The sequence below is a fragment of the Melopsittacus undulatus genome, chromosome 3 (genome assembly GCF_012275295.1).
Source record: "Melopsittacus undulatus isolate bMelUnd1 chromosome 3, bMelUnd1.mat.Z, whole genome shotgun sequence".
Classification (NCBI taxonomy): Eukaryota; Metazoa; Chordata; class Aves; order Psittaciformes; family Psittaculidae; genus Melopsittacus; species Melopsittacus undulatus.
The window spans coordinates 85,700,495-85,723,782 of NC_047529.1; the positions used below are offsets into that span (position 1 = coordinate 85,700,495).

The 23,288-nt window shown below is 41.5% G+C and overlaps 2 protein-coding genes across 2 annotated transcripts; both read right to left on the minus strand.

Moving 5' to 3' along the window:
• Positions 1-1,118: 1,118 nt before the first annotated feature.
• PRR18 (proline rich 18) lies at positions 1,119-2,314 on the minus strand. Its single transcript, XM_034060994.1, has one exon. It carries the CDS (start codon positions 2,304-2,306, stop codon positions 1,506-1,508), a length of 801 nt encoding a protein of 266 aa, XP_033916885.1. The 5' UTR covers positions 2,307-2,314; the 3' UTR covers positions 1,119-1,505.
• A 2,176-nt stretch (positions 2,315-4,490) lies between these two features.
• On the minus strand, positions 4,491-21,958 carry SFT2D1 (SFT2 domain containing 1). The gene is made up of 8 exons (XM_005150124.3): positions 21,784-21,958; positions 16,023-16,109; positions 13,468-13,550; positions 11,522-11,603; positions 9,153-9,188; positions 8,332-8,390; positions 6,770-6,799; positions 4,491-4,729 (listed from the first exon to the last, which is right to left on the minus strand). The coding sequence occupies exons 1-8, from the start codon at positions 21,844-21,846 to the stop codon at positions 4,690-4,692; spliced, it is 480 nt and encodes a 159-aa protein (XP_005150181.1). The 5' UTR covers positions 21,847-21,958; the 3' UTR covers positions 4,491-4,689.
• Between the last annotated feature and the right edge of the window lie 1,330 nt (positions 21,959-23,288).

Here is a 23,288-nt window from a genome sequence, read left to right on the forward strand (position 1 = left end):
CCTTTGACCGTAGCTATTTCACACCTGTATTATACTGCTTCACTATTTTTTCAATAGCTGCACAAATGCATTTAATAAATATTTTCTCGAAGCATCTTCCCTATCATTCCCGATTCCAGGGGAAAAAATGGGAAAAAGTGCTTGAACAAAACTGGACCAAATTGGAACATTACATAAAGTGTAAAAGATCACTATGTTATCCAATTAATCTACAGAAAGATTATCTCCCACAATTTCATGGAACAGCCAACACAGACATCATCTGGTGTAAAAAAAAACTGGCATGAAATGTTTAATTCCCAATTTGCAGAAATAAACTATGTTTTACTGTAAGTAAATTCAACTTACCATGTTTCTACATGCTCAAACATTCATTTACAAAACGTTTTCCATTCTGTAAACACAGTACCACAGTAAATATGTAATTCTCACTTTTGCTCTGAGAAGCTGGATAACAACACCACGAGAGCAGCAGTAAGTGGCCGAGACGATAAGCATAGGAAGATTTATCTTCCGCTGAGCCTCTCCCGCCCCCTCCTCGCCTCTGAGCCCTGACGAGCGCCAGCTGCGGCCACAGCTGGAAGGCCGAGACCAGCTGACAAAGGATGGAACCGCTCCACTATCTCCCTCCTTCTTTCTTCTTTTTACATCGACAGCAGCTCAAAAGGTCAGATGCTCCTGAATCACTGCCTGGGAGGGGACTGAAACCCCGCAGCCTGCACGGATCCAACCTCTCACCTCTTGCTCACCGGAGCAGCCCCTGACCAGCTGCCTTTTGTCAGGGGCTCCCCCCGAGGACCGCTCCTGGCTACCGCCGCCACCGCTTCGGCAGGGCCCAGCTAACTCCGCTGTTGGTCATTCCGACTGCCGCCGCGCCGGGTTTGTCTCGCTGAATGCCCGGCGTAGCGAGTTGGTTGGAGCCGAGTCGGCGGTGCCTGTACGGGCACCCATCCCGAACAGGTACCTGCACCCGCTAACGCACGGTAACCAGCCTGTCACCCGGGTCGTGGGGACACCTCGATAGCGAATGCGCCAGCTCTGGCAGCCCCCGACTAGGAATAGCTCAAGGCGAGGCTGCCAAGGCTACTGCAACACAGGAATTGAGTCATTTATTCAAATAAATAAAAATGAACTTTTATGTACAAATATACAAAATCATTACGCACGTCTTACAAAGTAGTCAGAAGTCTTAAAAAACACAGGGGGAAAGGCAGAAGTGGGACTGGGGGGGGACGGACACGACGACGCCTACAGCCACCTCCTCTCCTTCCCGACCACCGGGCTCTGCCGGGCGGAGGCCGGCGCCTCTCCTTTGTCCCTCACCCGAGAGGCGGTGCCGCCCCGGGGACCAGCTTCGGGCCGTTGTCCCGCTGCCACTCGCCGGGTCGCCGCCGGCGCGGTCGACATCACAAAGGAGACAACAGCTATTGACACCGGATGGCGACCCCGCCTCCGCCCCGAGCACCGCCGCCCGCCGGGCCGCTCTCCCGGTCCCCCGGAGGGGCTCAGAGGGTGCTCAGGTGCGGCAGCGTCTCCAACCTGTCTGGGCGGTCTCGCCCGGCAGCGCTCTCCACGCCGCGCAGCCACTCGGTGCATTTCCGCACCAGCCCCTCGTCCACCGCGGCCCCCGCCGCCTCCTCCTCCTCGTACTCCTCGTCGTCGTAGCGGTGCTTCTCGTTGAGCAGCGATATCTTCAGCAGGGCGCGCAAGTCCCCGCTGCCCGCCCGGGCACCGCGCCGCGCAGGGGTAGGGGTAGCTCTGCCGCCGGACCCGGCCCCGGGCTGCCCCCGCTGCCGCTCCAGGCTGCGGCGCTGCAGCACCCGGACGGCCTCCGGCGGCAGGCTCAGCGAGAACCGCGGAGCCGTCTCACCCGGCGCCCCGCCGAGGCTCTCGCAGGAGCGGCTGCCCGGCCCCGGCGCACCCGGTCGCCCCCGTGGCTGCGGAGGGGCAGGCGGGGGGCGCACCCCGCGCTCTGCCGGCGGCCTCCGCGGCGGCTGTCGCTGCAGGGAAGAGCAGGGCCAGGAGCTGGAGAGGGGGCCCGCCCGCTCCGGGGGCGCCCCCCGCGTCTTCCTCGCCGCCTTCTCCTCCGCGGGCCGGGGCGCTGCCTTCTTGGGGGCCGTCGTCGCCGCTGTCAGCTTCTTTGGCTGCGCTCGGGCAGCGACGGGCGAAGCGGTGGGCGCCGGCAGGATGGGCGGCAGGGACGCGGTGCGGCCGGGCGCTCCCTCCGGCTCCTCGCCGCGGGCCCAGGCGGCACATCTCCCCGCCGGCGGGCAGGGCCCCGCAGCGCGCCGGGGCTGCAGCCCCATGGCCAGGGGTGGGCGACGAGCCCCAACCGGCGGCGACGGCAACAGCGCGGGATCCGTCTGCGCTGACAGCCGCTGCCTTTCCCCCCGCGATAACCCGGCCCCTTCCCACCCTTCGCCCGCCCCGGGAACACCCTTCCTCGGCGTGGGGTGGGCGGGTGGGACGGCGCCCTGCCGGCGATAGTCCGGTACCGCGGCCCGGCCGCCTGTGTGCGCTGCCGCCTCTCCCCTCACGTCTCACCCAGCCCACAGCGGACCCGAAGGGACGGGAAGGGCCGGCGGGCTCTAAATCCCTCCCAGAGTTCTCAAGCGTCCAAGTGTGAAAGGGCGGGCTCTTAGTGTCACGGTAAAGCAGCATCTTCACGCCATCTTCAAAACATGAATGGTATTGTGAGCTCCTCGCCTCCTTGCACGGCCGTGAGCCAGGGGAGGCAGAGCGGCTACACGAGTACCTAGAGCGGTCTTGCAGCACATGGAGCTCCAAAACGCACAAACATTTGGAGAACAAGAAGAGCATATCTGTGTAATGAAGAGCCTTATCTAAAGAGCCTTCTTCCTAGCCTCAGTGCCTTCTGTGATCGAGAAAAAAGCACAATGCTCAGCAATTATGTTGTGCTTGTTTGTTGTGTTGGGGGGTTTTGTTTTTAAAGAGGAAGACAGTAGTTTCCTACCTTTTAAAGGCTACCCTAAACAATGACAAAGGTCTGGAAAGGGTACATGGGGCAGTAGTAGATAAGCAAACACATATTTCCTACAAATTCAAGATTACTACCACTCCAAAATTTAGTCTAAAAGATTACAGCATATTACTTCTACAGATTTTACTTGGGTAGGATATATGCAATCTGTAAAAGTAGATCTCCCCCCATCTGGTTTCACACTGCCAGAAAAGGGTATCACACAGTGCAGATGAACCAACTGTGAAGTTTTAGAATATTCACACAAAGCAAACAAAGACAGGATGAGAATGAGCAACTGATACCAAACAAACAACAGTGTGTGCTCCATCTGCAGATGAAACAATCTTTAGCTGTTCAGGAGAGAAAAACCAATAAAGTACATGATGTAACAGACCTGAGTGCATGTACAAGTATATGAGCTCATGGAACTTTTGGACCTCAGTTCTTGAACTCGTTCTGTTCATGTAATCTTAAGGTTAACTGATGAATGTTAACTTTGTTATTTACCATTGCACATACGTATCTGAATAAATAATACCATTCCAATTAAACACAACAGTGAAGGTGATTGTGTAAACAACTGGTGGTTGACAGGCAACATGGATGCTGGAGCCTGCAACTGCCTGGTCCTGAAGCACCAGCTGATCTCCCCCAGTGCCAGCTGTGGTTTGTGACAGTGACAATATGACATCCATCACCACCTACCTGCATATTGGCTCATCTCCAATGCAAACTGGAAACAAAAAGGAACCAAAAACTCACCCAAGGGTCCAGCAAAGGGCTGTGACAGGCAAAGCTGGAGAGGCTCTCCACCACCCCACCACACAGCACACTAATGGGCCCAAGAGCCTGCTGCAGTGCCCAGAATGCCTGGGTTCCCTGTCACCAGCAGGAAGGATTGCTTCCACAGATCTAATAACCAACTTTGTATGCAGTCATATATATATCCTGCTTTTTATATTTTCATATTTACTCAGTGGTAACGCTGAAATTTTCAGCCCTTTATAGTGGATTCCTAAATAAAAAACAGTTCAGCACCTTCAAAACTAATTTATTTCACAAATTTCATTTATACATTAATGATAAGTTCTTTTAGCAAAAAGTGTTTAGGTATGAAAGTAAAAACCCATCGTTTAGAAGATAGCTTTTAATAAAATCCAACAAGCTTTAAACAGACCTATCACATACTCTCATTAAGCTTTTCCCATAAGGCACATGTACAGACATTTCAAAGGAGCAATTAATTATAACTTACAAAGTCTTTACAACATTTATATAACTCCATCTTTGGAAAAGCACACAATTAACAGTATACAAACATAAATGGCATGCTGCAAATTTCAGACAGAACTGCAAATGAAATCTTTATGTATACTGCCCAGATCTTAGCAGCTTGCCTCCACTGGGGAATAAACTGTTACTGGATGCAGGGTAGCTTAAAGACTACCTTGCACAAAGTATTTAAAATGTGCCATTCTGTTAAAAAAAATAGACCCTAAATGCTTAATGGTAAACACAAACAGTTTGCTCAGTTTATTTTTCAACTGCTTCCAGTAAAAATTACTTAATCCCCCAAATGCAGAGGGCAAGGAACATACTAAATTGTTACTGGGCATTTCATGAATAGAAAAGTAGAGTTTTCAGAGCAAAGTTCACAGAGGAATAAAAGTTGCCTTTTAAAGTGGACATTGATTTCTGGTTTTAATTTACGCTAGGCAGGATGAGAAGCATTTAATCACAGCATCCCTTTAAAAAGAAAAAAAAGTCAGTTATTTATTTTCATATACATATCAACCACTTCATGTTTAAAATTAAAAATATTATAGAAACAAAAATCAATAGTTTATCAAATGCAGGATCTTTACAATCATCATTATGTTGAGTATATATCTACAGCACCAGCTACAGCCCACTCTGAAGCTCAGGTTTGCCTGAATTGTCTAAGCCTTCCACACTGTGCAATCAGACACATGCTAAAATGCAGTGTTCAAAATCGTTTTGCAGCACACCTGAGGGATTCACAGAGGTCAAAGCCTGATTTTGCAAAGGCTGACCAGCAAGGGCATAGCTGAGGAGTGTGCCAAATCCAGACAAGCAGTAAAGCACAGGTGCACTTTGAGTATAGGCCACATGGAAGCTAGACCATCATCTTGCAGGAAGAAGAAAAACACAGGCTGGAGGGTTTAAAGTGCATGTACCAACAGTGCAGGGCAGAGAGCTGACTCAGCCTTAAGGCTTGAAAGATCTGAAGGGGTCCACTTCTTTAACCAAAAATAAACAGTTTTGTGACTACTGAGATCATTCATTCCAGGCTCCTTTACTTTTCATTTTCTCAAAAATGTATCAGCTTAAGGAGTGTAATTAGTATTCTCTTGTTAGTAAATTAAAAAAATGAAGACAAATACTATCATGACTTCTTAAGTCACAGTATGTACGGTTCTTGTTGTTTGTTTGGGGATTTTTTTGCCATGCCAGCAAAACACAACCCATGAACAAGTAAACTGTAAAGAGTAAACCATTAACAGAGTTAAATCAAGTAATAATAACTTAATTGGAAACAAATCACATAACACTGTTCTCTGGCACTTATCATGGTTTAGATCACCATTTCTGTAAGAAAGGCAGCCTACACAAGAAATTTATGACAGTATTCCACGTAAGCAAGTAACTTAATCCCTGAAGAAATCACTGTACTACTAATAGCAGCCTGTGTAAAACTGCAGTTTTTTGGATCATAAAATCTAATAGACAAACCCAAAGATATGAAGTGATATGTATAACCTAATGTTTTTCTGCCCAGAACTTAAAGCACTGTTGATAGGGAAGAGAAGACCAGTAGGGCTGTCATATGGCCAAAGGAACCATGAGAATTCAAAATATCACTTTTGACTGGGGCAGCTTGAAATGTCAGATATAAGCAAGATGTCAATTTGAAGCCTGAGTTCAGTTAGCGTATTCAACCCGCTGTAACTATCGACTACTGTCTTTAAAACAGTGTGTGTATATATATATATATATATATATATATATGGCTTAATCCTCCCTAGATCAACTGAAGCTTAAAAAACAATGTGTAGTACAGATTTTGCAGCAAAGTTACAAAAACACTACAGGAAGATGAAAGGGATAGATGATACTTTGTTCTTTCCCATCCTCCACTTCTACTGCAGAAAACTTCACCAAATAGTATACAGACAAGGAAGCACTTAATTTTTTTTACAAACACACTGCTGAGAGACCAAGCTGCATTTCACATGAAACATCATATTAAAAATATTCTTACATTTGTTTACTTGCACATGGTTTCACTGTGTGTTGGGCTAACTTTCATTCCCTTTTTGTACCCACAAGAGTTAAAAAAGAGACAGAGAAGCTTCCCAAAATGAAAATTAACGGAGTTGCCTTTGCGTCTCCTAAGAATGATGGAGGAATTCAGAAGTAGACTTAACACCTGAAGTTATGCTTGCTTGTATGCTTTAACTAAGACCTCAGATCCATATGCTGTCTTTTAATTTTAGTACTAGAAAAGTCACTATTGCATCAATGTATTTTTAAATCACTGGAAATGTGGAAAAAAAGCACCTCCATTTATTTTCAGTGATGAAAGCTAGAATGAAATTCAACAAAGAGAATTACTGTGCCCTTTGCTTGTATTTAAAACTTGTATCAAGCATTACTTTGAGTTCAGATTTGGCATTTTCTAAAAAGGAAAGGGAGGAGGTTATGTTTTCACATGCTAAATTTAAGGACTTTCCCCCCCCCACTTGCTTTATCATGCAGACTCACCTTGCAAAAGGAATATACGACAGACTGTACCTGAAAAAAAAAAGAAAAAAAAAGAGGAAAAAAGGTGTATTTGACAGAGGATTCATGCCTCTCCTACAACACAATTATTTCACTGTAGTCCAGCATTAATAGAATCACAGAATGGAATGGGTTGGAAGGAACTTTAAAGATCATCTACTTCCAACCCGCCCTTACCAATAAAAGCAACCTGTCATAACAAAACCTTAAACAAGTCTATATACTCAATTTAATGCTTACCTGAGAAAAGATGACAAGTTTGCACAAGAACTAAATGTACTGCAGAGGATTTCCTGGTTTACTTTTTCCTTTTTTTTTTTTTTTAAATATAGTTCATAATTTCTATTGTACATAAACTTCAAAAAGCAGATTTACTATGACCAGATTCAAAAGGACTGGAAATTCTGGGAAAACAATATTCTTCAGGATGACAGAGACAACTTTTTCCAGATTAAAAGACAATATAAATTACTATGCAAATATAAATCTTATCATGTTATTTACATAACTCTAAACACAGATACATGCTGTAATATGAATAATCACAGCTACAGATATATGCTGTAATTGTGACACTCAAATAGCTGATAATTCCATTATCCTTTAAAACCTGCTTCTTATAAGCCTCCAAGCTAATGTTTTGTTCTCATGCCCAGCCTGATTAAGCTTTAGGACACCTCACAAATGCGAAGCTGTAAACATGAAAAATGTAGACATGTAAACATGTAGGATGTAGTTTGAGTAGCAGTCTTCCCTCTATCCAGTCTCAAGCATTGACCTGGGCGCAGCATCATGCCCAACAGTCCCTATCCTGAACAAGCGGTTATTTGTCCTCAGATCCACGTTCAGTACATACACAGTGTGTATTCAGGGCAAGTTCAAACAAGAACTGTGATCATCTTGGAATGCATAAAAGTTAGTACCACATAATTCACCTGGGACAAAGAAACCAAGTATGTTCACTTGTATCTCCATGGAGAAAGCAGTAACTTCAAAAACTTCTGCCAAGCTTGCAAGCATTAACCTAACTGTGCTCACACATTCCCAAGCCTACTCCTTAAGCACATCTGAGTGGTGATCATAGTACTGCACTGATTTACCCTGTCATATCCACCCAATCTCTACCCAGTGCTACTTCATATTATTGGGTCAGGACACACCATATAAAAATGTTATTTAGTTTGTTCTACTTCCAAAATGAAGATTTAGTTAGAACTTTAAGAAGAGGCAGATCATCAGAAGCAGGGCATGTTAATATACAGTTACTTTCATAACAGAGAAAAGGCATGAGAATTTTTTTGCATATATATTCCTTTTATAATGCTTCAAATAAGCTCACACATTGCAGAATATATTTAAAAATACCATTTTTGCAAGATGATTGCATATTGATTTTGCTGAAGTTATACAACCTAGCTTAGAAAAACAGATTGAGGCTACCATTTGGGCACATTTATGTTATGCAAAATGGATATATATAGGTTTATAATCATGCGGGTGTAGGGACAGGGAAAAGAAATTAAAATTAACGTTAAGAATCTTACCAGGTCATTGCCAAGAACTGCAATATGCAGAATAACATTGCCAAACCTTTTTTGCTCCACTAAGTAAAAACAGAGGAAATATTGCAGGTTAGTTCATTTTGTATCAGTCTACACTGTGAACAACTGTAACAGTCTGTTCAGCCAAAAATGTAATTAACTGACAATGCCTAAATTTCCTTATCTAACTTAATTTGCTAGACCTTTCCACTTTAACAACCTTCTATTAATTTTATCCATTACTCCATTAGCATCATACTATGACAACCTTCTCTAGCTTGGAAAACACTTGAACAGCATCATCACTAACACTTTCATGTTCATTCATTATATTGTTCTTCTGCAAATAGGGAAGTTCACTTCAGCTACATATTTACTTCTGTGGCATGTGACTACAGTTTTTCCATCAAGATGCCTGAAGCTATTTCTTCTGTCTCTCTGTCTTTTATCAGTTTAATATTCTGTACCCATGGTTCCTAAAGACCACTAAATACTTTCTGATATTCTCTAAGTATATCACTAAGCACTAAGACGAAAGTATATTTTAACTTGTTTTTCCTAGTTCTTATTCCAGAGGTCTGCAGATGGAACCTGATGCTCTAGATTTTGTATTCTCAGCTTCACCACATGTGGGTGGAAGGGTGCATCTGCTTTGTAGTCAGCAGGCTTATCACTCCACCTAAACTCAACTACAGCTGAAAATAGAAGTAACACACACAAGCTCATCTTTCCTCTACAACTGAACTATATGTTAAAGCCATAACACAATTAATAAACTAAGCAAGCTAGATTGCTCTTTAGAGAAACAAAGTATTCTAACTTACCCAGAATACAGCACACAGGGTCAGTATTAGGCAAAGCTGAGGGGAGATGAGAGAGAAAACAGAATGAATACTCAAATACACAATAAAGCAAATACAGGAATTACATGCATGTTTTCAGTGGGTAATCAGCATTTTCAAAGTTGACTCATGAAACAATCAAAATCAAAGGCTATCACACAGTGATTGTATGCTGACTCCATGTAAAGTGGTGTTTTCCAAAGCACAGTATGCTGTGCTCCCTGGCTAGAAGGGAATGGGGCTAGTCATAGAAGAAAGAGGAGACAGGAATTGACTTCAACAACCAGGAGAACTATAACCAGGTCTGTGCAGACTTACATGTTAGCTCTATTAAGAGGTCGGTTTAGATTATAAAGCTTTACTGAAAGCAACCAAGTAGTCTAGGAACAGCTATTCTACTACTTCAGTACAGAGTATCATTTTGGATCTAGTATTTTTAACATCAAAATGTGACAAGAAACGTATGTGCATTGCTATGAACAACCCATTATTAAAAACCAGCCATTCACAATTACAGTATTTGGCAAACACAGGCTCTGCTTCTTCTGCCAGTAATGAAGAGCCTACCAGGGAGCAGCTGCCTCAAACACAGTGAAAAAGCTCACATGAAGCTATATTCAATCTTCTTATACGCCTTTGATGAAACATTACAATGATATGGTTTACTATGCTAAATTAGTCACGTGATTTGTGTGAGCTTAACCATCACTTTTAACTTTTCCACTAAATCTTACCCAATTCCCTCCATTTGTCATCACACATAGTAGAAAACAGAATGAAACTCTCAATTAATTTTCACTGAAAAAAATCTGTTGATCTTTTATTGTAAGAAATAAAAGTAGCAATCTCTCTTGAAATTTTACAAACAGATTTGTGACTCCTGAGTTGCCTGCAATTCTAACTTTGTGTTAGGATGGGGATCAAAAGTTTCCTAAACTTTAGGAGTTTTCCAGTTCTTCTCTGTATTACTGAAATTTTCCATCCTAACAGCTTAACTAGCATCCAATGTTCCTTTTCCCTATTAGAAGAGACATTTAATTCTGTCTTTTCCTAACCTTGCTGGTAGCTCCTCTGCACAGGAAGGTAGGTCTTGTGATGTTTTTACTACTCTGCTGTCTCTCCTTTCACCTGATACAACTTGTTCCTACAGCCTTTTCAAAGCAAGTTATTTATTTGTCTTTCTTTGATACTTTCTTTAATATGTCTGAGCACAGCAGATGACAGGACCATTAGAATAAATAATTTTGGTGCTGGCTGTGTTACTGTCTGGATTAGGCCATCAGCTTGACCAGAAAAACCCCTCAGCTGTAAAGTGCTGGAGAATTCATGCTCAGCACAGACTCTAGATAATTGGAGGTGTTCTCAGACATTTTTACTATAGACCTATGAAACATAACTTCCCTAGGACTTTTAACTTTGTATGATTTGGAAGAGATGGCAAAAAGTCACTTCTTTAACAAAGCTCAGAGCCCAAGGAAGGATCAAATCACTTCTCAAAAAACTGTAAGGTGCTCAAATGAAATTACAAGCTCTGTTTTTTTTCACACAGGGGTGTGTGAGAAAGAATATACAGCCCATATGACAGCCATCCAGAAAGAATTAATGAAGGGTTTCTTATCCACATCAGCTATAATCAACTAGAAAAGAAAGTTATAGGATAGGGAGAACAGGACAGCTAACTACGTTTCAAAAATAAAAGCTGAAACAAATCAGGAGGAACAAGAGAAACTAAGTACAAAACAGAGAAGCAACAAGGGCAGGAACTTGTTCTAGAATAGGGATTCTGAGATTGTGGATGGAGTTGTTTTTTCCATCCTCGTGGAAGAAGGAATGATGGTCATAGTAAACAAGCCAAGGACCTCACAATAGAAAACCGTGAAGGTGAACATGTGGCTTCCTGGACTTTGGGGAGAAAAAATTATTTTCTCTTAGTGCTGAACCACTAAGCTACACAAACAGAGCTGCAGTCAACAAACAATTGTCAAGCTGGACTTAGGGACCACTGACTTGCCATGGTAGTGGAAAAGTCCCTCTCTAGCCTTGTTCTCAAAGATATTGTTTTAGAAAACAAATTACAAATAATCAACCTAATGTCAGCATTAGTAAGAAATATTTAGTAAAGAACATTTTGTTCCAAATAATTAAAAAAAATCATAAGCAACAGAACCACAAGCTTATAGAAAGGAGTCAGATAATCTTTATGATACACAGAGCCAATTAGCTCGACTATTATTATTCAGCATACAGAAAAGGTGAACTGAGAAATCACCTCCCTTTAGGAAAACCTCAAATTTAGCTTTGAGGCCAAAGGAAAACTTTTTAGCAAAAGGAAATAAGGATAGTATATTTACCAACATCACAACCGTAGCTATTAGTCTTTTGGGATCAAACATTGCTTTCAATTGCTTCAGTGGCCCCATCAGGAAACACGTACTAATAGGAGGGGAAAAACAAAACAAATGGTAAATACTTCCAAATAAGAGACAAGAAGTGATGAGTTTTCCAACAGTCACATGACTACAAAGGTTTTTAAAAAGCATTTCAATATTGAGAACCATATACACTAGAATTAAAGTTGAAATATTACATGAATTTAGTCCTGGAAACAGCTTATGGATAGTTACCCTTGGTAATGAAATTCTTTCCAAATCATTACCACTTACAGCAGATGATTGTCAAGTGAAGGCTAGAGAATCTCATATTGAAGCTGCTTTAAGAACCGACTTGTCAAAAGAATGCAACGAATACAAAGACCAAACTTCTGTAGGACATTTCTGTTCAACAGTAAACTTCTTACCCAGGCAGCATGCAAGTAGCTACAATCAAGATCACAAGGAAGTTCTAACTCTGCCCAAATTCACTGAGCACAAAACAAAAGTAAGGTTCAGTAGTTTGTATTAATTTCAGCTGCTTTCTTCTACTCTGCGGTTAACTTGAAGGGAGAATAAAAACCATCAGCAACAGTATGCTGTAACTGTTCACGCAAAGAAATGCAAGGTGAACTAAGAATTCACAACCATAATAGGAATTATTTGGCTTCAAATATTCTGATGAGTCTCTTCCTTCCCTGTCACTGAAGCCATTGTTTGTAGAAAATGCAAAAATACAAAATACTCTTTTTAGAAAAAAACAAAAATTTCCCAAGCTGAAACCCATGATCTTCTACACTCAGATGCTTCCAAACAGCAACTTCATGCATTTATCACCTTCACCTTTTTTTTTTCTTCTTGAAGTTGTGTAGAATGACTTCAAAAGTCCATGTTAAATGGAAAAAGTTATATCAATAGAAAAAAAAAAAACCTAAATTCACTGCAATCCAAACGAACTTTTACTAAGTATTTTTTAATCTTGTCTGCTGGCCTCAAAATTAAGACCAAAAAAGCACAATCAAACCTGAAGAACTAGGATAAAAAATCAGTTAGTTAGTGTCTTGTTTTAGTATGAGATGGAATATTTATACAAATGAGACTCAATACCAGTAGAAACATTTTTGTCCCCCAAAACATTTGTTGAGAAAAAGCAGTATACCATCACATTTCTCAAATGTCAATGTCACATTGCTTGATTTTTAAGAGATTTACAATGCTTGGACTCAAGAAACTGACTTGATTGAAATAACAGTCCATGAAAGTAAAGAACCAGATCCATCCGTTTTGAGTCCCATGACCATGCTTTAACTATGCTGTAACAGTAACAGAAGTTCAAACAGAAACTGAAAATGCTTTATTGACATTAAGTTGTTTCTTGCAGGTCTTTCAAACAGTGAAAGAAGAGTTTTAGATCCTAGGAGGTCCCTTTTGCAAACTTTTTAAGACTAACTGCTGTAGGATACACTGCATAGATCCAACCACAAGAGTTTAAAAATATACTGCAAATGATTTTTGGATTGTGCCAGGCTTTACAGGCAAAATGAGGATTACCTGAACCTTTCCATCTTCAATGAGTTTTCCTAAAACCAGGATGATCTCTCTGTTAAAAGCAAAAAGGTCTTTTCACTATCAAAGCATACAGGCAATGGGCAGACTACCAGTCTGTCCCTGAAACTGAGGTACCCCTGTAACTGGCAGAAGGACTTAATTGTCAAATGTACAAACATTCAGCCAGCGTATCAGTATACCTGATAGTCACTAATTATGTTTATCTTAAAACAGTAAGATAAACAATATTTTGTTATTAACGTTTCAATATGGAAACAATCTTGTTTATAGCCAACAGACACCATTTTAGAGTGAAAGCAAATAGAAGCATAGATGAAAAGGAGGCTACTTTTCTAATAACAGTATTTAAGAAATCGTACCTGGCTAATGCAGCAATGTTTCCCAGGGTGTAAAACACAGCAAAAAGTTTGATCCCCTTTGGGAGCCATAGCAATGCTGTTCCCTAGAAAAGATATTTGTATGGTTGTAAACAGTTAAATCCATTTATTTATATTTTATAGTCTATACATATGTTTTCAGACTATGAAGTGTGACATTCTGACATATACCAGTGGACTATGTTGTTTTCAGATTCACAGCAGTCAATATTTAGCATACTTCTGTTGACACCTAGTGGCAAAACAATGTATTCGTTTACTATATTTCACAATGTTTTTTACAACTAGACAATGTTTATTTATATTGTTTTTAACATTTATTTGTACTGTTTATATATATGGCACATTCATTTTTGTTACAATTCCCAACCACACATCATACACCTCTGCACACAAAGGATAAAGTATCATAAAACCACGCTATATCCACCATGTTTCTCCTCCAATCAACAACCTGGACTGTCAGTCTAGATTCACACTGAGGCTTTTAGAACTCTTACCTGCAGACATCTTATTTCTACAAAGCACAAAAAAATCCAAAGCCTCTGCTAATTGCAGTCCCTAAGATGATCAGGGAGAACTATATTGTACCCAACTACAATTTCAGTGGGAATCTGTGGTGTCTGTTCACACAGACACCACAGGTACAAGCAACCATGAAACACTGCAAAAAAACAGTGCAATTATATTCTACAAGGAAAGCCTATGGGCACTTTGCAAAGACTAAAGAAAAAATACCACCTGCCATTTTGGTCAGCCTATAACATAATAAATACACCAAAAGATCCATAATCTGAACCAGAGGAAGGTGGAGTTTCCAGCTCTCCGTTTCATGTGACAAAGCTTAGCTAGGGAGCTGCCTCTGAACTCCCCAAAACACAAGGTCCACAAGCACACTATTCAGAGTTTTGCCTCCTATCAAGCTCTGAATGACTCAAGGAAACTGGAGGAAACCAAGATCCTAAAGCCTTTTATCTGTGGTTTCACAGTTTCACATGATGTGATGTAGAATAGGCACAAAGATTGAACATTAAAAGAATAGCAGCAAAAAGAGTGATGTTAACTACCCAAAAATTGGTGCTAAAGCACAGACACAGCAGTGATTACACTGGTTAAATACAACTTGAGAAAAAAAACTGAGGGGAGGGGAGTCAACCAAATAATGCTTAAGTTAGTTTAAAAAAAGGAATCTTTTAACCCAGCCTTGAGCTCTCTTCCTAGAACTTGTCCCCTGGCCAGAGTCTGTATCACTGTACTTAGCATAGATATCAATATGAAGAATACCAGTCTACAGTTTCTTTATTGAGCTGTCACTTAAATAAGACCTATCATAGGTAAGACCAGAAATTGTCCTGGGTTACCTCTGGGTTTCAGAAAGCCTAACAAACCAAAAATTCTGATGAAGAATCAGGAGCTTCCAGCTGCAGGAGAATCCAGTAAGTGGCTATCTCTAACTGAGTGCCTCAATCAAGAGATTGCTCCTACACTATTGCTTCTTCTTGTCACTACTTAAGTATCCTTGGTTAAAAAACTTGTCATGGTAAATGGAAGAGCAGCAGCAGTCATTTGAATAATGGCAAACCCAGAAACTAATACAAACTGGACAAGTTTCTCCATCCTATTACCAAAACACATTACAAGTCAAAACAATCTGCCTGAGTGCTTCCACAAAACCTGCAAATGTCAGCCACAGCCATTAGCCAAAAACTGCTGTCTGGCCTACATCAAAAGTCATGCTGTGAGAGGACCCAACATTCTACTTCATACTGAAAAACAAAACAAAACCACCAACCCCCACCCCCCCAAAAACAAAAAAAAAAAAAAGAAATCCAAACCCAGCAGTCTGCCTACTTCACAGTGTTACTTCACCTGCCTCTGGTACTCTACATGCAGATGAAGACCTGTTTAACTGTTTTGTACTGCAAGTTACTTGTGTCAGCTTCTGATAGACCAAATCAATTAACAAATCTCAACTCTCAACTGCAGGCTTAAGCCTACTGCCAAGACAAGTTCAAGAATGAACAAAGATTTGCTGACTGTAAGATCAAAAGGAGTGCAGCAGGTTTTTCAAGTGTCAACATGCTACCAGAGTCACCACCTATTGATTTGTGAGTGTGACAGGTTACACTTGTGGTTTCTTCATACTTTAAAAACCTTTCAAGCTTTCCCCTTCTCCCATTTAAGGGACAGAATAAAAATAAGATGGGTACACAATGGATAACTTTCATTGTATGCCACTCACAAATCTTAACTAAAAGAACAGCATATTTTGTCAACGTTCAAACCTTTTAGTAAGAAATTTTATCAGACCACAATAAGAAAGCTCTCTGCTGTGAATGGAAGAAAGATGGTCAAAATAATAATTTACAGAACAGTCACTACATGCTAATTATACACTTAAGGTCCATTTAAATTTATGGATACAAAATTTAGGATATAGGATAAGGCAAACACAGAATCACAGATAAAGTATGAATATGAATGAACTTCCATTGTAGAACAGTAATAAAGTGCAAGGAAAAAAACCTCTTACTTACAAGAAAAGAACACACGATGCCAGCAACAAAACATATGGCAAACCATCTGATTCGAGTACCAGTGCTGAGTGTTGTTGCATCAAGGACCTTAATAGGAAGAGAGGGGAGAAAAAAAAAATAAAGGATATTACAAACCCAGTTCTGAACAATCTAAAAGACATATTTAATTTACTATTGAAGTCCTTAATTTCAAACAATTTTTTTTTTAGCCAGAAACAATTATTTTACTTTGCTTTATAGATGCTTGCATATTAATTATTTCAGTTTAAAAAATTATATTAGCACTCTGGAAACATATTTACAAACCAATCAACCAAGACTAAACCTGTGAAGGTATACCCTGGCACTCAAGCAACACTGCTCCACTTTCAAACAGACCTTCTTTTCACCATACAATTACAATTGAAAATGATTACAATTGTACCAAAGCAGAAGAATAACAGGACCTTCTAGAAATTTGCAGAAGAATGCATCTATTTGTACAGCACTGTATGTTTCTATAGACATTACTACTTTTTTCTGTTACTAGACAGAATCCATTGTACACACTAGCACAAGTATCTACTACAGGCATTATAATTCCACTTCAATTACTGTTCCTTACAGGGTGAAGGTGTAGGCAGATTAACACAGCTTGAATCATCAGACAGTTAACTTGCTGAAAGGATTATTTTACTTCCTGCTTCTCCAGTGAGACTACAGAACCTGTAACACTTCTGAATGAGCTGAGTTAGCTGACACAACTCATGAAGCGGAAAATAGTGTTCCTTCTATTCTGATTACTTGGTCCTTTGCTAGACTAATGAGCCAAACTAGGCTCTGCAAGATGTCAGAAAAGCAATGGGGCTAATGTAGGGAGAGATGCAGGGCTACACATAGCTGGCAGAACAGCCTCTTTCAGCAGAAGTGACACATTAGATATGCTCAGCTCATCTTCACCCATGCTGCAATGACAATGTACTCAGCTTATTCCAGGTCGCTACAATTAAATATGCTTCCTATTCTAAACTGGTCTATTAAGTGAAGTGTTGCTTCAGCTTATGTAAGATGCCTTTAAAAAGCTAACCTTTCTATTTGTTCAGATGACACAAGCAAACTTGTTATCTAGTCTACAGATATTTTCAAACAAGTGTTATTAACCAAATGTACAAGTAAGGGCTTCCCCAAACAAGCTTGATGTTTCTCATGTTCCCCTGAGAAATTTCTCTTTCAGGTAGTAGTAGTAAGTGAATGAATGAAATCTGGTTACTGCTTAGAATTATGTCACATTTGTACAAAGGAAGAATCCGTACTTAGTACAGTAAAAAAAGGGCCACATTCAAGCACACATCTATGCACTGTTACAAATCAGTATCTGAATTTATTTCAACAAGGAATAGCTTGGCTACTTTCTACTGATAAAAAAATACTAACATTATTTAATCAATTTGAATATTTTGAGTATATACTTAAGAAGCAGCATCAGGATATGAAAAATAATATTTTACAATTTCATGCTGCCTGAGCAGACACAGAGCTGAATTCTGAATTCTATTTTCCCCTGTGTTCAGCTGTTAAAATAGAGCTTCCTGTAGGTCAGAAGATGCAGCTTACCTGGTTAGGTCCAACTCTTTATCCTTATGTATGCATTAAAGAAACAGACAAGAACAGTAACTAAAAGACAGTTTAGCATTTAAAATCATATTTGATAGCCATATTCCTGAATGCCTACACATGCAAGAACTACAAGAACTGGTAGGACACAACTAATGAAGGGACCCATTTGAATCATGCTTTTAGTTTCACCTCTTCATGCAACTAACCATACACATACCAAAAAAAGAAAAAAAAAGAAGAGTAACACTCTTTCCCATCCCTGCTCAGAAATGAAGTGTGGAAGGAGCAATACTGTTAAGTATACCCAGTACACACATTTCAGATTGCCTAGAAAACAGGAAGAAGATTAAGGCAAGTAATTTCTTCAGCTGTAACAGACATGTTGCTACTATTTATTGATATTCTACTTCTAACCTTAATATCTGATGGTGTTCCTGAAACAACTATGGATAAATTTCATTCTGTGTATAAGTTTGAAAATAGCTTTATCTTCATGTAAATCCCTAACAGTTATTAAGTGGAAAAAACACCAACAGTATAAATAAGTGAACCACACAAAGGGCTTGGAACAAAAAATGCCACAAGATTCAAAACATTATTTTAAAATTAGTTTAATACATTTTATGGATTTAGTTCCTAAAAATTTAGATTGATGATACATCCACATGAACTGCAGGAAGATAAGCTGCGGAATGAGGACTGCCAGAGCACCACAGCACAGCATTCTTTGCAATAAAACTAAATAAACTTATTGGCATTAAAATGAAGGCTGATTCTCCAATCATCTCTGATGCCATCACCCTTTATATTATCAAGCTGAACCCAGTTAAGGCAATGTTTGAAATCCTGAACCTGGAGATCTGGTAATGCATTTGCTTAGTCCGAGATACCTTGTACTTTTTAGGTTTCATGGAAGCAGTGGAACTGGTTACTTTTCTGAGCTGTGTTTCACCCTCCAGTGAAGCATCTTGTTGCAGAAGCTGAATGACAGACACATAGTTCAACTACTTAAACCACAGACTTCAGCTTGTACTAAAGTGCCAGGGTACAACCTGTAAAAGCTGAGAATCTGACACAGCACCTGCCTATTCTGCCACATGTGCTGCAGGAGCAGTAATTTCTATAAGAGGGGCTGTGTGACACCCTGAAGTAACAGCTTAGTTACACTTTATACTGAGACTATAAGCCAGAATCCTGAGAAAAACATCGGAAGTCTAAGCAGGTTATGCAACAAAAGCAGGAAGCAACATAAGGGCGACTAGGAAATTTTTTTATTGTCTGACATAAACCATACAGCAAGTCCTAGGTTTCAGACGGAAAGAATTTGCATTAATATATTTGATATCTGCATTAGCAGAAGCTTTTACTTAGAAGACTGAAAAAAATTGCCACGCAAATTCTATATCTGGGGAAAGATTAGTGTAGAGAACTGTTCAGTAGTGGCAGCAAGGGAGTTCCTGTAAAACATATCCTTCTTCCTATACTGCTTATCAGCTTACTTCCAAGCAATAAAAAAAAAGAAACAAAAATCCTTAGTTTTCTACAGCTAAGCTTTTAATGCCAAACCCCAAGGCAAGAAGCAAAGATTTTCTAATCACAGGCTATCCCAAGGAAATGTTACATCACAGAAATGACCGAGACATACAGAAATCAAGGAAAACCTTAAGTGGAAACTGGAATCTGGTGGGCAGACTTTCTGAAATACAAGGAAGGGTCCTGCAATAGTCTAATACACTTGTTGCAAGTGATAGGTAACAGTGTCTTTACTGAATAGCTTGCTATGGACACACAAGAAATCATGTGAATGTTAATCTGTAAGGCTCCCTTTGATCAAAAACATTTCTGGTGGCTTTGAACATCCACCTAGCTTCCCCCCTCCCCCCATTATTCATGATTTTATAAAGTTTTTCATGTGGGCTAACAAATCAAAATAGAAACATATTCTTTTACAGGTTTTGAGACAAGATTCTAGAAGTTCACAACTGCATCTTTTCTTCATAGTAAATTTAAGAATATGCAGTTAATGAAGAAAACTGAATTTGACAGAAATGTTCAGTGCACTTGCAAAATTGAGCTCCTAAGCAGTATTACAAAAGATATTTACATTTTCATCTTTTCCTAACAGGCTTCCTTACATGTATTTCTATCAAAACTTCAGAGTAAAATGTGAGCATGTAAATATCTGGTCTATTCCTCCTTGCTAAAATCTTGTTAAATGCTTTAAGCAGTTGTCAATTGACATCATGAAACTATAGCATAAAATGAGCCAATGCATCAAACAGACTGATTTTATTTCTGTTCAGTGTAGATAAAACACAACAAAACAGAATAACTGATCTAATTGCAGCAAGAAGCAACAGCTGGTCATCTGAGATTAGAAAGTACAGAAAGATTTCATTGAATCATCACACATTTGTCCTACAATATACCTCTACTTAACAGGAATTACTACAGACTTCATGGTAATGGTTCTGCAAAAGTCAAGAAGAATGCAGAGACAGCCATCATATGGTTCCTCTTCATAGGTATTACACAACTGTCAGCTATTCCAAAGAGAGGGCCCTTGTTTTTATCCAAACACATGACCCAGTTCCAGAAAGGTCATCTAAAACAGTTGTAGATTTTACATACAAAATGCATAACTTTACATTTTCTTTCACGACTTTACCTCTTAGAAAGTAACCTCTGCATAGGCACACACACTTTTTTGCTCACTGACATTTAACAACACATTCTTCGCTTAGTTCCCTCCTTTTCAGGATACACGTGTCAAATTATAAGAGCATTAAAAACTTGCCCATTTATCTATTGATTGCTGCCTTAAAACGAACGTCACGGTGTCAAGTGAAGAACTATGTCAGTATCATGTGTCTCCTCTGAAATGTGCCTGGGGGTGGCAGATTAATTAATTCTCTTGGAATTTAAATAAGACTAACAGAAATGTAAGTATTGCTTTGATAATCTTGATATAAGATCAGAAGGCAAAGCATCCCTCGCAAACACTGGAAGCCAGTTCTAGTGTGAAAGGGTGCAAACACAGCCACACAGTCTCCAGAATCAGTCAGGTGAGGATACAATTTAAGCTGCTTTACTGTGGCAGAGTTCAAGTTCACAAACCTTGAAGACCAACAGCAACTCAGTCTAAAGACAAGTGATGCATGTCAGTAGCGAGCTACTACAACTAACATTATACCATAGACACCAACTACTCTGAAGCTGTGCTGGCTCACCGAGGCTTATTCACTGCAGCTCAGACACAGGCTGTTCTGTGTTCCAGCTTCCTCCACCATGCTCCAGTACCCCCTAGCAGTATCAAGATGTTCCTTGATGCGGACAGTTCGACCTGCAGCCACACCAATTAAAAGGGAGCTGATGGTACAAATTGTTCCCTACAAATACCCTCAGTTTTGATTGAACACCGAAGTGTCAGGATGCATGGTATTTAAACCCAGTTAAAAACCAAAGAAACACAATGAGGAACACAATGCAGAAGGAATGGGAAAGTTAAACTGTACTTGAGAAGTATGGGGAAAAAAGGAACTTTATCAAAATATGCATTAAACGCTGTCTGGGGAAAGTCTTTCTTTGTTTTTGCAAATTCAAGGGCCTAAGGGAACTGAGAAGCAATATAGAAAGAAAACTTATTGTTAAACTTATCATAGAGTACTAAAGCCACGTAGGAAGAGGAGTATGCATCAGAGACCATGCTATCCCGAAGCAGGAGGTGGAAAATAAAACCAAAGGATCACAAAACACCAACATCAAATAACTTTTCCACTCTCCCAGAACTTGCCAAAAACTCTGGGCCTGGTGCCCACATTTCATCCTTGGGCGCAGGCAGCAAACTCCCATCTTCCCGTTGCCTCCCAGTCTCTCCCGCTCACTGATAACGACGGGTATGCAGGCCGGCACCCACGGATGGCAGGGATAACATGTGTGTGTGTGTGTGTGTGTGTATGTGAGGTGTCTGTGCCTGCCCGGTAAGGCGAAGTGGGGGGAACACGGAGGTGCCGGAGGCCGCAGACACGGCTAGGGCCGGGGGCAAGGAGACTTCAGCGACGGCCTGCCACAGCCCCGCTCACCCCCTGAGCTCCCCGTAGCTCTGCGGCCTCCAAACCTCTGCTACGGAAAGGGGGAAGAAGAGCAGATCCTCGCCAATCAATACCTGCGCCGTTAGTCCCTGCTCCTCATCGTCCTGCCCGGTCAGCACCCGCCTGAGCTTCTCCATACCGCCCCTGAGGCAGGCTACACCGGGTGCACCGAAGGAAACCGCTCTCCCGTGCCGGGCCGGGGGCCCAACCGGAAGCGATGCGAACCCGAGACCTTCGCGCCTGCGCGCTTGGGTGGTGCTTGGGCGGAGCGGTAGGTGGTGCAGCCATGGCTGGGGGTCGGGTCTGCCCGGCCCCGGCCCCTTAGGGTCGCTTCCCCCGGAAGGCCTTGTAGGGTGTCACCGTCATGCTGGAGGCGCTGGGGAGGGACAGCGGCTTTCTCGGTGCGTTCCCGCTTCATCGCTTCCTGCGGAATCGGCTCATGTCGATACATCTGGAAATACTGTTTGTATGAGCTCAGCCGTGTGAACCGGTGGTGCAGTAAAGCATGTTGCATAGATGCAGAATGGTTACTCCGTGATTATAAACAGGCATGGTGCAGGTGGGTTTGGCATTTGGTCATCTAACTACCAGATGGCATCTCTCTTCCTACGGGGCTTTGGCAGTCGACGGTCAGTTTAACAAGAGATTTTGTTTCTAAACTGCTTCTCAGTTTCCTTAGGCCCTTGCATGTGCAAAAACAAAGACTTTCCCTAGACAGAGATAGTGGGTGGAGTGCTGCTGGGAATGAGCAGGAGAGGCAGCCAAGGCACAGGGCAGCATGAGACCCTCCACCATACCCCTTCTAGCAGCAGAGGTTAACAGATAACAGAGCCATGCTGGATGCATCTCCATCATCAACAGATGTATTACACTGAACTGTGCCCCTTACAGCTAATCCTGTTTCTCTCTGCCATACCCGCAGGAACAGCACCGAGCTTGCTCGCAGGTGGTGTGCAGGACACCCCTTACGGAGTGCCAGAGCTTTTTGCCCTGGTATTCATAGCAAGCAAGCTCCACAAAAGTCCTCCCTGGCCTGCCTCTGTTCAGACACAGCCCCGTGTGCCCTTTGGGGCCGTTCTTGCCTCTTGGCACGTGGCTCTGCTGTGTGATCAGCCCTCAGCCAAGTACCACAGCTCTGGTCTGTGTGGTTTGCAGGGGATAAGGCTGAGGGAAAAGGATCCAGCAATGGTGGGGTGCGCCCTGCCTGCTGCTTGGCTGCACAATGACAGCAGACAGATGTGTGGGGTGGGGCAGGGGGGAGGAGAATGATAAGGGCTGTGAAACCTGCTGCTGTGTGACTAAAACTTGATAAGAGTCAGGGCAGAGAAGCCCCCAGTGGGGCCCTTCAGGACAGAAGCCTTCTACTCTCCTTTATGTGAGAAGAGAGCTTCCACCCTGCTTCCTCCACACACTTGGGAACAGTCTCCCATGTGCCTTGGACACTGGCTTTTAGATGAAACACTTGGACATGAAATAAACCTTTCCAGCCTGATGACATTGGCATCTCAGGAAGCTTCAGGTTAAGGCCAAAATTGGGAATGGGGGAAACACTTGCAGACATGGCTCTGTGAAAGCAGTC

What these genes read in the sequence shown, in the direction of transcription:
- PRR18 (XM_034060994.1), bottom strand. Translation starts at nt 2,306, where the DNA reads ATGGGGCTGCAGCCCCGGCGCGCTGCGGGGCCCTGCCCGCCGGCGGGG.
- SFT2D1 (XM_005150124.3), bottom strand. Translation starts at nt 21,846, where the DNA reads ATGGAGAAGCTCAGGCGGGTGCTGACCGGGCAGGACGATGAGGAGCAG. An exon ending in GCATCGTGTGTTCTTTTCTT is followed by an intron (nt 13,551 to 16,022) that starts GTAAGTAAGAGG and finishes TATCTTTTCTAG; the next exon opens with GGAACAGCATTGCTATGGCT. An exon ending in AACATTGCTGCATTAGCCAG is followed by an intron (nt 11,604 to 13,467) that starts GTACGATTTCTT and finishes CCCTCCTATTAG; the next exon opens with TACGTGTTTCCTGATGGGGC.